The sequence below is a fragment of the Balaenoptera borealis genome, assembly GCF_965194805.1.
Source record: "Balaenoptera borealis genome assembly, chromosome: 8".
Lineage (NCBI taxonomy): Eukaryota > Metazoa > Chordata > Mammalia > Artiodactyla > Balaenopteridae > Balaenoptera > Balaenoptera borealis.
In genome coordinates this window covers 14,131,710-14,147,834 of record NC_138865.1, presented here as the reverse complement: position 1 = coordinate 14,147,834, position 16,125 = coordinate 14,131,710, and the positions used below count along the sequence as shown (strand labels likewise).

General features: G+C 36.7%; 1 protein-coding gene and 1 long non-coding RNA gene across 2 annotated transcripts in view; one reads left to right on the top strand and one right to left on the bottom strand.

Annotated features, from left to right (window-relative positions):
• Positions 1–16,125, bottom strand: part of LOC309633708 — a 275,637-nt gene that overhangs the window by 25,123 nt on the left and 234,389 nt on the right. The gene's annotated exons all lie outside the window — the stretch shown is intronic.
• The window catches only part of ADAM28 (ADAM metallopeptidase domain 28), a 60,406-nt gene that overhangs the window by 24,617 nt on the left and 19,664 nt on the right, over positions 1–16,125 (top strand). Inside the window, exons 9-13 of the mRNA XM_082402776.1 lie at positions 1,803–1,972; positions 4,553–4,637; positions 11,009–11,139; positions 13,735–13,912; positions 15,201–15,290. Of these exons, the coding sequence (XP_082258902.1) occupies positions 1,803–1,972; positions 4,553–4,637; positions 11,009–11,139; positions 13,735–13,912; positions 15,201–15,290 (654 nt within the window). The remainder of the gene's footprint in view (positions 1–1,802; positions 1,973–4,552; positions 4,638–11,008; positions 11,140–13,734; positions 13,913–15,200; positions 15,291–16,125) is intronic.

Sequence of the window (16,125 nt, the reverse complement as noted above, 5' to 3'; positions counted from 1 at the left end):
GAGAGAAGTGGAATTAGAGACAGCAAATACAGAAGTTTGGTTATAAATGGAAGCAGAGAAATGGGGCATAAGTCATTGGAGGAAGAATCATAAGGAGAAATTCCGGTCCCGCCATGATGAGGCATCCTTTTTATGCTGAGGAGAACCATTGCACGAAAGGCTAAACACTGACAATGCAAAAAAGATGGAATAATTGTTAGAGGAATCTCTTTGACCTGGGGAGAGATGGCAGGTCCAGTGCATGCGTGGAGAAGTTGCCCTTGGGCTCACAGTTCATTCATATAGTGAGGAAGGGGAAGCACAGGTTGTTTGAACAGGTGTAGACCAGTCGGTGGTCTGGGTGGGAGCTTGTGGAAATTCTCTTCTGGTTGCATCTATGCTCTTCGATGAATTTGGCACCAGGGACATCTGCTCGAAGTGAGGATTTAAAAGAAAATGCCAGAATTTTTGAGAAAGAAGAGCAAGCATGAAAAAAATGTATAGAAGGTTGTGAGAGTGAATGGGTTTTGGAAATGCAGCAGGTTTGCTGGAGGGTGGTTCAGACCACTTGAGGTTAGTGGTCATGGCTTCTAAGTGAAAGCAGCCAACATCATTTACTTTCCCCTGTCTGTGTTCGGGGCTTGATGGAGGAGAGACAGAAGGGAGAGTTTGTTTTAACTGGGATTGGAGTTTTGTCAGGTGAGTAAAATAAAGAAGAGAGGAATAAGGAAGTTGGAAAAAAATCAAAGGCAAGATTTTAATCTGATTAGATTTTTACTTTACTTTTGATGATAATTGCATTCCTCAACACTTTTCTTGTTTTCTTGTTTTTTTTGAAAAAATATCTCCTCAGGTTTCTCAGCAGAAAGTTGTCCCAGGAGAAAGCCTGTAACTGTAGTTTTTTCCCCAGCTTTATTGAGATATAATTGGCATATTACATTGGGCAAATTTAAGGTGTTCATTGTGTTGATCTGATATACTTATATATTGCAAAATGATTAGGTTCGCTCACCTAATAGGTTGGCTAACACCTCCATCACGTCACATGATGCCACCATTTCTTTTTTGTGATGAGAACATTAAAGATCTACTCTCTTAGCAATTTTGAAGCATAGAATACAGTATTATTAACTTTAATCACCATGTTGTACATTAGATCCCCAGAACTTATTCATCTTATAACTGGAAGCTTGTACTCTTTGACCAACACTGTGCAGTTTTATAAACTATAGTAGTAATTTAAGTTTTTATCTTTAGAGTAAGTGTATTGTCTCATAAGCTTAACTAGTTATTTCTAAAGGTTATTCTATATGCATTGTAGATTATTTGGTTCAGTCCAGTTTCAAGTATTAGAGGTCCTTTACTTTATTGTAACTCACATTGCAAGACTTTTTCATGTAGCCTGTTCCTTTTCTGATGTCCAAATCAGCACCGAGTCAAGCCTGCTAATTCTGAAAAATTATGACTCTGAGGAGGTTACATAACATTTGAGGAAATATATTTATAGTAAAGTCATAGTCATGAACTACTAGCAGGAAATTATAATATTTTTTGAGGTTGCAAGCAGGAAAAGTTTTAGACCCTTTGTCCCAAAAAAGGGAGTTTATAGACCTGAAATATCTAAGGGTGTCTGTCTTGCCTACAAATGGGGACGCTAGTGTCTGCCAAAAGAGATGGTAACTTCCATTTCACAAGTATGTTTGGAAAGAAGGTTTTTACAGTGCTGTTGTAAATAAGTTTCAAAATCTAAAGTACATTGAAAATATTAAAAGATAATAACACCATTATGCGTTGTTACTTTGCCATTTATTCTCTTTCAACAGCTTTATAAAAAGCTCAATACTCATGTTGCCTTAATTGGGATGGAAATCTGGAATGACAAGGATAAGATAAAGATATCCCCCAATGCAAGCCTCACCTTGGAAAATTTTGCTAAATGGAGGGGGGGTGTCCTCCTAAGAAGAAAGCGTCATGATGTTGCTCAGTTAATCACGTATGTATAGATTTTCCCCTTTGTATGTTCTGTGGTATTTGCCATAGACATTTTTCAAAGCCTTGGCAAAGCAAATGGTATCTCAGGTTACAGGTTTACACATAGAGCGTTAAAGTTTAAAAAGTATTCATTTGGATCGTATGTTGCATGTACTCTTACTTTTGTTCCCACTATTTCTTTTTCTTTTTTTCTTTTTTTTTAAGAGAGAGGCTAGTAAGTGAGCAATGATTCATAACAAGCTTGTTTGTTTTGATTGTGTAGAACAGAAAGGAAAGGCAGGTTTAGATAATGGCAAGAGGGATTTAGATTCAATGTTTTAAAAGAATGGATTAGCTTTATGCACCAGTCAGGACAAACTTCTAGGACAGAAGGAAAATTGAACATGATATTCTAATCCCATACTTCTACCATCCTGCCAAAATGACTAATTAGTGACTAATTTAAAAAATAGGGGAAATAAATCCAACAGCTATACATGACACAAGACTGCTAAGCATATGCCTCAAGACAGTTCTGCTGGATGGTTTGCAGCTGGAATCAGTTTGCAACAAAGAGTGATTTAAAATTACTTGAGTTTCACTACCTAAGAAAACAGTGGGTGTCATGGGAAATAAGTGGACTAGGTCCTGTCAGAATTAATTGATATTCTGTGCTGGTTCTCTATGACTGCACGATGCAGCAGCCCACAACTTCCAGACTTAAACTCAGTCTTCTTCATTTATATGTCTAGTGACTTGCGTGGGGTGCTGGTTGGTCATCTCTTTGCATATACAGCTTTTCATGTGGCTAACTTGGACTTCCTCCAATATGGCAATCTCAGGTTTCTGGAAATCTTAACAAGGTGACTAGCTTTCCCCAGAAGAAGCATTCTAAGAGGCCCAGGAGAAAACTTCAAGGCTTGTTATGACTCAGTCTTAGAAATCACACATCATTTCTGGTGTATTCTGTTGGTCAAGAACAAGTCATAGACCTATCCAGTTTCAGGGAAGGTGCTACACAGGATATGAATATCACAAGGCTGGCTCACTGGGTTATCTTTGAAGGCTAGCTGCCACAGTTCCTTAATTTGGAAAGATGTGTTCCAGACTCAGGGGCCCACCACAAGACATAGCTCATTTTGGGGAGCGGTTTGGTGATTTTCCAGGGTCTCGAAGGTAGTGAGTAGTAAGGGAATTCAACTCTTACCAGACTGGTCCCAGGACAAAGCCAAAATTGTAGTTGAATCCAGTATTGTGAAGTAATAGGGTAGAGAAATATAAATTATAGACAAGATGACAGATGTATAGATAAAAAATAGTAATCCAGTATCAAGAGTAGATTTCCTGAATAGACCAGAATAAACAGGATAAAAGAACTAAAAAGATAAGGATGGAAGGAAATAATTGTCCTTTCATGTGTAAATTGAAAGCCTTACCATTTACCTGACAAATTAACAAAATATACCCATACCTGGGCATAACCGGGTATGAATCTTAGAGTCCAAATATACTCTATCTACTGAAAAGAGAAACCAAAATAGTTAATCCCATAATAGAGGAAGATTTTATTTTTTTATAAATGAGCTAGTAGTAAGAATTAAATCCACAAAAATGTAGACTTAAGTATAATTTTACAATATAATTTTAAAAGAGAATATAAATGCCATAAATCTTTAAAATATCATGTATGATACAAAATATCATTTCAGAATAACAGATATTGAAAACTCCATAGGGAATGGAAAGTGGCAGGAAGTTCTCTAATTTCCTCATTTTTCATGGCAAAATGTGTACTTGCCATTCTTTATGTTGATAAGTGGGAAAATATAGGTTCAACTTTTTATGTAAATGCACCTATAAGGGAATTTTTAAAATGATGCATACTTGCAAATTTCTAGATACAAATCAGGGTCAGATTCTTAACAGACAATAATAACAGAATAATAGTAACCAAAAAAGCACATGGAATTATTAAAAATTGAAAGAAAAAATGAAACAAAACCAAAATAGAAATTAAAATTACTAAAGACCAAATATATCATCTATGTAAATAAATGCAAGTGGTTCAAATGTCTCTCCAATAGGACAAATATTGCAAATGCATAAATGCTTCAATAACACAAATACTTATAGAATGAGCCCAAACTTAAATCAAGCTACAGCTAAAACAGTGCAAAAATAAAAGTAAACGTATATAAAAATACATGAGGAGAATATAAATTAAAGCGAGACATGTTTCATCTTAATTTATATATTTATATAGATTTATACATACATATGTACATATAAAGCAAAACATTTGTTAGAAAAAAAATCCCCCTTTATTTCCTGACAAGAGATGAATTCCACAATGAAAAATACAAGAACCATGAGTAAGAGATATAAAATATTAAAGTGATTACTCCCAGATGCTTGCATTTAGGTGGTATGAAAACCATCATATTTTAAAAAATGCCTTCTGCAAACTCAAACGCTGAAGGTAATATTTGAGTGATGATTTGCGATGTGAGTTTCTCTGTTAATTAGTTAGGGTTCTGGATGAATTGTCTATAGAAAATATACTTAGAGTCATAAGCTTTATCAATTTCTCTCTTTTTCGCAGGGCAAGTGAATTTTCTGGAACAACTGTGGGCCTTGCTTTCACGTCTACAATGTGCTCTCCGTATCATTCTGTTGGCATTGTTCAGGTTTGTTTAAACTGCTGGTTCTACAGCTCAAGCCTGTCAAATGCTGTTCTGCTCCATCTATTGAGAAGGTCATGTAGTTTTTCTCCTTTGGTCCTTTGGCATGGTAAAAAACAGTGACTGAATTTCAAATGTTGAATCGATCTTGCATATCCAGTATAAACCCAACATGGTCATAATGTATTATTTGTATATATGCTGGAGTCAACATGATAACATATGTTGAGGATTTTTGCATCTATATTCATGAGGGATATTAGTCTGTAGTTATCTTATCCTGTAATGTGTTTTTCAGGTTTTGTTATTAGAGCAAATATCAGGGTAAAGCTGGCCACATAAAATGATGTGCTCCCAACTCTTCGATTTTCTGGAATATTTGAGTAAAATTAGTATTATTCCTTCCTGAAATGTTCGGTATAATTCACCAGTAAAACCATATGGGTCTGGCATTTCTTTGTGGAAAATTTTTAAACTACATTTTCAATTTCTTCAATAGATATTGGACTTCTCAGGTTATTTATCTCTTCTTGAGTGAGCCTTGGTAGTTTGTGTCTTCAAGGAAAGTTGTCCATTTCATTTAAGTTGGCATATACTTGTCGATGATATTCCTTTACTATCCTTTTAATATCTGTAGGATTTGTAGTGATTTTCCCTCTATCATTCATGATATTAGTAATTTGTGGGGGTTTTTTTCCCCATGATCAGTCTGGCCAAAGGTATATCAATTTTATTGATCTCAAGGAAACAGTTTTTGCTTTACTGAGGCTTTCCTAGTTTCAACTTCATTGATTTCCGCTCTTCTCTTGATTATTGATTTTTTTCTGCATTCTCTGCATTTAATTTGTTACTCTTTTTCTAGTTACTTAAGGAAGAATTTTAGATTGTGAATTTGAGGGTTTTCTTCTTTTCACGTATAATCATTTAGGAGTTAGCAGTTAGGAGTTAGGGCTTCAACATATGAATTAGTGGGCAGGACACAATTTAGTTCATAGGAGTCTGGGAATATACTTTGTAGAATTTTGATATTTTAAATTTTTTTGAGGTTTGTTCTTGGTCATTACCCCATATGAACTTCAAAAAGAATGTGTCCTGCTGTTGTTGGAGTGTTCTGTAATTGTCAATTATGTCAAGTTGACTTATAGTGTTGTTCAGTTCTTTTGAATCGTTTATGGAGTGTTTAAGTACCCAAGAAGAACTGTAGATGTGTCTGTTTCTTCTTTCAATTCTATAAGTTTCACTTCATGTATTTTGAAGCTCTATTGTAAAGTGAATACACAGAGTTGTCATGTCTTGTTGGAGAACTGATCCATTTATCATATTATGTCCCTCTATTTCCCTGAAATATTCCTATTCTGAAGTCTACTTTGTTCAAATTCAGTATAATCACTCCAATACTTTGTGGCTATAGTGTACTTGATACAACCTCTTCCTTACTTTTATTTTTAGCATATGTATTTCTTTACATTTAAAGAAGGTTTCTGCTAGACAGTATATACTTGGATTTTTTTTTTTATCTAATCTGACAATCTCTGTCTTTTATTTGGTATGTTTAAATAATTTATATGTAATATCATTATTGATATTGTTGGATTAAAATTTTTCATTTTGCTAGATGTTTCCTATGCCATCTCTTCTATTTTTTTCTGCCTTTTTAGGATTGAGTATATAAAAAAAAATTTCATTTATCTCCATTATTAGCTTTTTATTGATTTGTTTCTTTTTAATGGTTACCCTGGGGTTTATTATACATCTCTGCTTGTATGTTTTACCTTGAAATGGTATTAACTGGTTCACATATAGTATAAGGACTTTACAAGGGAGCAGCTCTAATTACTCCCTTCCATCCTGTGTGCTATTTTTATCAAATGTTTAACTTCGCATGTACTATAAATACAATATACATTGTTACTAATTTTTCTTTAAAAGTCATCTTGCCGTGCAATTTGAAATGAGAAAAAATTAGTTTTCCATTTATCTTATCTTTACTGGTGCTTATTTTGGTTACATTACCAACATTCTTCATTTCTTTGCAGAGAGAAAATTTCTATCTGGCATAATAATATTTCTTCTTCCATAAGAATTTTTAAAAAATATTTCTTATAATACTAGTCTCCTGTCCATGAATTCTTTCCATTTTTTTAAGAAGATGACCTTATCTCTCTTTCTTTTTTGTATATATATTTCACTGGGTTTACAATTCTGGGTGGATAGCATTTTTCTTTCAGCACTTTTAGTGATTTCACTGTCTGCTGGAGTTCCTAACGAGAAATCTGCTGTAACTTTACCTTTGTTCCTCTCTAATGTGTGTGGGTTTCTTTTTTTTTTTTTCTGATTTTAAGATTTTTCCTTTGTCCTTAATTTCTTCAATTTGATTATAATTATAATTATGTTATAACTAAGGGGTTTTTGTGGGGAGAGGTAATTATCCTACTTAGTGTTCCTTTGTCCTGGGGCTTGGTATTTGTGATTAATTTTGGAAAATTTTAGGCCATTATGTCTTCAAATATTTCTTCGACTCCATTCTCATCCTTTTTACTTTCTGGGATTTCAATTACATATAAGTAATTGAACATATATGTACGATCATTCTATATTACCCCACAAAACTTGTATCTCCATTGTTTGTTTCATTTTGTTTGGTTTTTCCTTTGTATCATTTTTTTCACTTCGTGTTACCATTTGGGTAATTTCTGTTGAAATATTAAATCCACTGATTCCTTCCTCAGTTATTCCGGATCTACTGTTAAGCCTATGGAAGGCATTATTCATCTCTGTTACTGTCTTTTTCAATTCTAGTGTTTCCATTTGATTCTCTCTTATGGTGTCCAACTCTCTGCTGAAATTTTCCATCCAGTCTTATATGATAGTCATCTTTTCCACTGGAGCTTTTAACACATTAATCATAGTTATTTTAAAGTGCCTCTCCAAAAGCACTAATAATCTGAGTCTGGTTCTGTTGATTGGCAGGGTATTGTTTTTTCTTGGTTTTTTTTTTTTTGGATGCCGTATTATTTTTTGTTGAAAGTTAGGCATCTCGTGAAAGGCAATAGTCTGAGGTAAATAATTTTTTTTTTTTTTTTTTTTTGGCCTGGAAATGATCACTTCTTTCCTTCTTCTAAGACTTCAGTGTGAGGATTTGAATCAATCTAGCAGGAGTTGAGCTGGGTTTGGTATTTTTTGGTTGGTATGGCCATCCTCAGTACATCATAGATGTTACATTCCTTTCACATTACTTTGTGTTTAGAATGAAGGATGGTTTGCCAGAGTTTTTCTCACTGTGTGTTCCACACTCGTCTTTAGGGCTTTACTGCACCTCACAGGGAGTCTCTTTAAGCTGTTATCCATCTCCCATCAATAGGTTGTTGTTACTTGTTACTGGATGATTGTTGGACTTTTGGTGGGAGGAGGGCATTCCCTTCTGTTCTCATTAAGCTCAGTCTTAGGCAAGTCCTGCATCTCTTAGTTTCTGGCGTGGGTCCTTCTAGTGATCCTGTCCCACTGCCAGATGGTAGAGACGTCTAGTGATGTAAACCCAGCAGGCATTCCTGCCCCTTCTGCCCCTCCCCTCCAGTGGTAGAGGTTTTTTGGTTTTGGGGGGGGTTTTTCCCTTTCTTTTTCTTTTTCACAGTTGCATTGAGACTTCACCAGTGCCTTGAGGGTGACAAGATTGGTTGCCCTTCTCTCAGAAGTTTAAGACCTTAGTTAGGGCTAGGACTAGAGTAAGCCAAGTGAGGCACTTAGCTCACCCTGGTGCTGGTCATGTTTGCTCCATTACAGGGATAAGGGAGAAGGATCGTGAAGGGGTTTCATGACTTTGCTACTGCTGTTCTGCTCCCCCAGGCCAATACCATGATGGAGGATTTCCCAGAACTCTCACTTAGTGACGTCATGTTGAGAAAAATCTGTGAATAGGTGGGAATTCCTCTTATGTCTGAATTCCTCACATTTTGCATATTCTTTTGCTATTCCACAATCAACATTTATCAGTTTTTTGGGGGTTTTTTTGGTGTTTTCACCACACTTTTTTTTTTTTAATAGATCTTTATTGGAGTATAACTGCTTCACAATATTGCACTAGCCTCTGTCACAAAACAAAGTGAATCAGCCACATGCACACATACATCCCCATATCTCCTCCCTCTTGAGCCTCCCTCCCACCCTCCCTATCCCACCCCTCTAGGTCATTGCAAAGCACTGAGCTGATCTCCCTGTGCTATGCTGCTGCTTCCCACTAGGTGACAATTTTACATTTGGTAGTGTATATATGTCACTGCTACTCTCACTTCGCATCAGTTTTTAATGTTTTGTATGAGTTATTACTGGCATCTGGTAGTGTCTGCCCCAGGTAAACAGAAGTTCATGTCCATCTCTCCCACTAGGTGCCAGCCTGTCTTTCTTTAGATTTCAGCCTTGTTGCCTTGTGACCTCAGCTCTAGGAGTGGTTCTAGAAAATTGTGAATCTGACTACAATAAATTTGGGTGTGATGCTCTGTCCAGCTTTCTATTATCTGGTGATGGGAAACAGGGGTCAGGGAATTCTCATCTGACTTTGTCTAATTTCAGTTTTCAGCAGGCCCTGGGTCTCAGCAGTTAGGCTTTCTCAGTGATCCTGCATCCTTTCAATGGCAGCAAAACTCTGCTTTCTGACTTTTGCAGATCATTCCTGGAAAAGAGTTTCCTGGCCCTCCTGCAATGGCAGAAAACCTCAATTGATATCAATATAGGATCCTAGGCTCAGGATTTTTGTCTGCCCCTCTCTCTTAGGAGCAGAGGTTTTTGTAGTTTTGTGGGGTGTGTGTGTGTGTGTGTGTGTGTGTGTGTGTGTGTGTGTGTGTGTGTGTGTGTGTTAAACTCGTGCCCTATCTGTAACAGGTCTTCAGTTCTGCTATAGGTTGTTGCTACTTCTCCCGTCAGTGAATATGTATATATCTCTCCAATATATCTTATGAGTCTGGGTTTATGATAGGCTTCCTATGACAAACAGAGGAAGTAAAATATGTATTTTAAAACTTGGAAGTGCCTACCATAAAATTGGAAGAGAAACTAGCCTACTTAAAGCAATAGTTAATAATATATGATAGTAACATCCATAAGATGTTATGGAAAAAACCTGAACAAACTTTTTGGCCAACCCAATAGACTTAAAACTGCAGTAGGAATCCAGAGGAGAGGATTGTTGATGAAGAGTAATGTGGTCAGGAAAAGTTGCATTAAGATGAACCTCAAAGCATGGATTGGATTTAAGGGGAAGAGAGGATGGAGGTAATTCCAGTAGAAAAAACCATTTAAGTTTTGAAAATAATTATTTAAAGGAAGGTACCCTAAATTTGAAGGAACCTCAAATAAGGCAATCTGGAAAGTGTCTATTTAAACACATTTCTTTTTTTCTTAAATTGGTTGGTTTGTTTTTGTCCCCACTGAAGACACTCCATTTTAATAGATAGTAAGGTTACCAGGTTCATCTCAACAGGATGAAACAATATTGTGAGTGGTAGGTATTAACTTCCTGTCTCACATAAGTGTTCCTTGTTTGCCAGCCTTGTACTGTGCCTGATGGACTTCTCTATTTTGTTCTTTGAAATGAAGTACATAAGGGAATCAGTTTTCTGTGGGTGGGTTTTATTGGCAGATTCCTGTATCCCTACTGGGAAATTACAACCAGCAATGATTCTTTAGTGTTGTTTTATTGCTTCTGGATAACTTGGAGGCCCTGGTCCAACACCTTTAATCAGAAACTATCTGGTAATGAAGTTGGCTACTAGCTGAACTTCATGCAATAAGGCAAGTCTGGAGTTGACTGATGTCTAGTCTTGGCAGCAGTAGATTTGAAAAAGATACCAGTGGTTCTAAAGTTCTAGGTTCATGAGCACTTCTAGATCCCTATGAACTAAATACATTAAAGACCTCCAATTATTGATAAATTGGAAAGAATTTGAAAAACAATCCGAATGTGAGGGGGGAGGTATATCAGTTTTAAAAAATTCTAACTTCTTATTATTGTTGAAAAAAAGTTGTCATTATCCATCATGGCAGGAAATAACAAAAATTTTCATTATAGGGACCCATTGACAAGAACAGAGAGTAGGCTGTATGCCTTGCGATGGGGATTCAGTACCAAAGGGGTGTGTGTGTGGGGGGGGGGGGGAGACAGCAAGAGATACAGAGACAGAGAGACAAAAGGGCAGAGAAAGTCAGGGTGAGAGGCAGGAGAGAAGGGAAGAGAAGGAGAGAGGGGAAGAGATGGGTAAGGTGAGGAGACTGAAGCTAAAATCAGATTCTCTACTCCACTTGACTACAGTGAAAATACTTACTATGTCCTGAGTGATAAGTCAATTTGCAAACCAGAGGATCTGTCTCCCTATTCTCATCCTCAGGACCACAGTCACAACATGCTTAGCGTTGCAGGGACCATGGCCCATGAAATGGGCCATAACTTTGGAATGTTTCATGACACCTATGCTTGCAAGTGCCCTTCTACAGTATGTGTGATGGACAGAGCACTAAGGTGAGCCTTTCTGGGAAGGTGCTATTTATCCATGTTTTGGGTTCACTCTGGGCTGTCATCTTCAGTGACATGTTCAAACTTTCAAATTATTAAATAGCAGTATCAGGACAAAATCATGGAGGTGTATCTATACCAAACTACCTTGTACCTCATCTATGTGTAATGTTTTTCATTAACTGAGACATTGTTTAAACATACTGTCTCTTTGCTGTTGGGGTGATGTGTCACTTTATCCTCATCTTAGCTACACAAGATCTGGGTTCAGAAAATCATTAGCATTTATCACATTTTCAGTGAATTCAGATTGGGTGGTGGTAATGGAGAAGTTTTAGAAGAAAAATGTAATTAAAGAAGAATGATTAGAACACTTCCTAACACCATACAAAAAAGTAAACTCAAAATGGATTAAAGACCTAAAGGTAAGGCTGGATACTATAAAACTCTTAGAGGAAAACATAGGCAGAACACTCTTTGACATAAACCACAGCAAGATCTTTTTCAATCCATCTCCTAGAGTAATGAAAATAAAAACAAAAATAAACAAATGGGACCTAATTAAACTTAAAAGGTTTTGCACAGCAAAGGAAACCATAAACAAAACAAAAATACAACCCTCAGAATGGGAGAATATATTTGCAAATGAAGCAACTGACAAGGGATTAATCTCCAAAAATATACAAACAGCTCATGCAGCTCAATATCAAAAAAACAAACAAACCAATCAAAAAATGAGAAGATCTAATTAGACATTTTTCCAAAGAAGACATACAGATGACTAAAAAGCACATGAAAAGATGCTAAACATCATTAATTATTAGAGAAATGCAAATCAAAACTACAATGAGGTATCAACTCACATGGGTCAGAATGGCCATCATCACAAAATCTACAAACAATAAATGCTGGAGAGGGTGTGGAGAACAGGGAACCCGCCTACACTGTTGGTGGGAATGTAAATTGGTACAGCCACTATGGAGAACAGTATGGAGGTTCCTTAAAACACTAAAAATAGAGTTACCATATAATCCCACTCCTGGGCATATATCCAGAGAAAACCATAATTCGAAAAGATACATGCACCACAATGTTTACTGCAGCATTATTTACGATAGCCAGGACATGGAAGCAACCTAAATGTCCATCAACAGAGGAATGGATAAAGAAGATGTGGTACGTATATACAAAGGAATATTACTCAGCCATAAGAAAGAATGAAATAATGCCATTTGCAGCAACATGGATGGACCTAGAGATTGTCATACAGAGTGACCTAAGTCAGACAGAGAAAGATAAATATATGATACCACTTATATGTGGAATCTAAAAAAAGGGTACAAATGAACTTAGCTACAAGACAGAAATAGAGTTACAGATGTAGAAAACAAACTAATGGTTACCAGGGTGTAAAGGGAGGGCAGATAAATTGGGAGACTGGGATTGACATATACACACTACTAGATATAAAATAGATAACTAATAAGGACCTACTGTATCATGCAAGGAACTCTATTAAATACTCTGTAATGGCCTATTTGGGAAAATAATCTAAAAAGAGTGGATTTATGTATATGTATAACTGATTCACTTTGCTGTATACGCGAAACTAACACAACATTGTAAAGCAACTATACTCTAATAAAAATTTTTTTAAAAAAAGAAGAATGTTCTCACAGGAAGATGATGAGAGTCTTTGAAAAGAGATTACACATTCCTGCCACACCTTAGGCAAAACTGCCCTGGAATTTTATTTTTAAGAACCCCACAATCCCTTTTATGTGTTCATTTCCTCTTCCAGCTCATTCAAGCTAGGGTTAGTCTCCCATGCCCTTCCACAAAATAGCATACGGCTGCATGCCAGTTACATATCTTATGCTATCTCTCACAGATATTACTGCATTTTAAAAATTTTCTTAAAATTTTATTTAAGTATAGTTGATTTACAATGTTGTGTTAATTTCTTCTGTACAGCAAAGTGACTCAGATAGATAGACATATATATTTTTTTCATATTCTTTTCCATTATGGTTTATCACAGGATATTGAATATAGTTCCCTGTGCTATACAGTATGACCTTGCTGTTTATCCATCCTATGTATAATAGTTTGCCTCTGCTAATCCCAAACTCCCATTCCTTCCCTCCCCCCTACTCCCCTTGGCTACTGCTTTATTAACCTCATTGTTATTTGTGGAATGAAGAGAGGCTGTCAACAGAAATCCCTCTGAAGGAAAATGAATTCTTAAACATGTAAATAAATATAATTTTAGTGCCTTTAGGACTTCAAAACCAAAATGACCGAAGGCTGAATGAGATTATCTGGATAAATTAGAAGGGTTTTTAGTTTATTAAACAGCAGCCTGGATGCTCTATTTTGAGATGTGACCATGCTTGCCTTGCTCATTAAGCCGGAGGTGTTTATACCTGCCCGGTGGGCTAATTCAGGCGCAAAAATAAGAGCTCATGATTTAGCAGTTGGTGAGTGTATTCCCTTTGATCTTTTGGGTCACGTTTTGAGCGTATCACACCCAGTGTCTGATATTTCTCCCTATCTGCTCAGCGTGACTGTATTCCATTTTCTTTTTCCTTACCTTTACAGCTTCTACATACCTACGGACTTCAGTTCCTGCAGCCGTGTCAGCTACGAAAAATTCTTGGAAGATAAATTATCCAATTGCCTCTTTAACGTTCCGCTGCCTACAGATATCGTATCCACCCCGATCTGTGGGAACCAGTTGATAGAAATGGGAGAAGATTGTGACTGTGGGACCCCCGAGGTACCACCAAGTTCTTTCTAAAATGATCTATTTTGTTTTTCAATTGCTGAGAGATAAACTATCAAAGAATGTGCAGTTCACTAAAAAAATCACACTTCTTGTAATTTTGTAAATGTTTGTTTGTAGACATTTGTCAGGCCAACTTTGGGACGCAGGACTTGTTACCATTCGAAGTGCCTGGCTTGGTCCCATCCTCTTGACAGGGCAGCCAGGATTCTGAATGGGACCTTTGCCCCCATCTTATTAACACCTAATGCGAGTACCAGGCCAAGCTCTCAGGGGGTCAGCTTTTCAGTAACTTCAAAATAGGATTACACATTTATCCCTTCTGTGAGAAAAAGGAATCTTTCCCAGATGATGTTTGTTTGAATAAGGGCAAGAGTTTTAACCCTAAAAATTGGTAACTGAAAATATCTCACTCTGAGGTTCCCAAAGTAGGAGTTTCTCCAAAGCCCTGTGCAGATGCCTGATTTCTCAGAAGCAAGGTGGGGAGAACAAGACAAAGTATACTGCTTTACAGAGAGCTGAATTAAATGTCAAACTTGAATAAAGAACTATATTTTTAGATTTTCAGTACATGCTCTAGAGATTAAGTTTACTGCTGCATAGATACAAAATTGATGAGCTGAACTAATTATGTTCTATAACTATCCAGAGGAATTTGATTTTCAAAAACTGTCCCTTTCTTTTGTTTTCTCTCATATTTCACCAAAAATAGACCATGTTCAGTATTACTATGGGAGATTGGGGGAACTAGAAAAGATATTCAAATAAAAAAATGATATAAGTAGAATTCAGATAAACTCAGTATTTCTTTTTTAAAATTAATTAATTTATTAATTTATTTATGGCTGTGTTGGGTCTTCGTTTCTGTGCGAGGGCTTTCTCTAGTTGCGGCAAGCGGGGGCCACTCTTCATCGCGGTGCACGGGCCTCTCACTATCGTGGCCTCTCTTGTTGCAGAGCACAGGCTCCAGACGCGCAAGCTCAGTAGTTGTGGCTCATGGGCGTAATTGCTCCGCAGCATGTGGGATCTTCCCAGACCAGGGCTCGAACCCGTGTCCCCTGCATTGGCAGGCAGATTCTCAACCACTGCGCCACCAGGGAAGCCCCCAAACTCAGTATTTCTAATGTTAAACTTTGTTCTTTTTTTTTTTTAATTTCCCCCCAAATCATTTTCAGACTACATCAAAGAAAGGTCTGTGTGATGAATAAATTGTATTATGAACTGTGCCGAAATGAGACCAAAAGGTAATCTTGCATTTGCATTTGTTTCTGGTATTTCTTAGGAATGTACCAACGTTTGCTGTGATGCAAAAACATGTAAAATCAAAGCAAATTTTCAATGTGCAGTAGGGAAATGCTGTGAAAAATGCCGGGTAAGATTATTATTTTATTCTATCTTAATAATTATGATTACTCTTTGTTTTTTCTGTATTAAAATCTTAGGGATTATGTTAAATGAAATAGGCAAAGTAATATTTTTCTGTCTATAAAATAATGTTACCTACCATCTATCAAGTCCTCACTGAGTACTTTGCGAAGATGGGCTCTTTAATCTTCCAACAGCCTTTTGAAGTGTATATTATAATTTAATTTTGTTTTAGAGGGGACAGAGTCTCAGAACAGATAATGTACAAAATAATACAGCCACTAAATGGCAAAAGCCAAGTATGATCAGTTCCAAAGCCAATGCTTTGTTACTCCCACCTGCTATTTCTTCTGATGCTGTGTGACCCTCTTGGACCAAATCCAGCAATTGCTTGCATATCCCTTTTGTCAGCAAAAAATTAATCAGTCGATCTAAGAAAGAAATGGAAAATTTTATTCTAGCCAAATTGAGGATTATAACCGGGGAAGAGCATCTCAGAAAGCTCCAAAAACTGTTGAGCCAGTTAGAAGTCAAAGCACAGTTGTGTAAGTTTTTTGAGACAGAGGGCTGTACGTTAAATGGCATATGATTGATAATTTACACAATCAATATCTAAGCGTCACCATGGTCCCTTACAAGATCAAGAAGGAATGTTATCTTTTAAGGAGTTATCTTGTTGGTGCTGGGAGTATGTTGGTCTTTATGGTTGAGCAGGTATTTCTGCTGATGGGGAGGTCTGGTCAATGCCTAATGCAGATACGCAGTGCACAGTGTGGGGAGAGAGGAGGCCAGAGGGCAGAGACAATTTCTTATGTTTAAATTTTCCGTGTCTTGCCATAAAA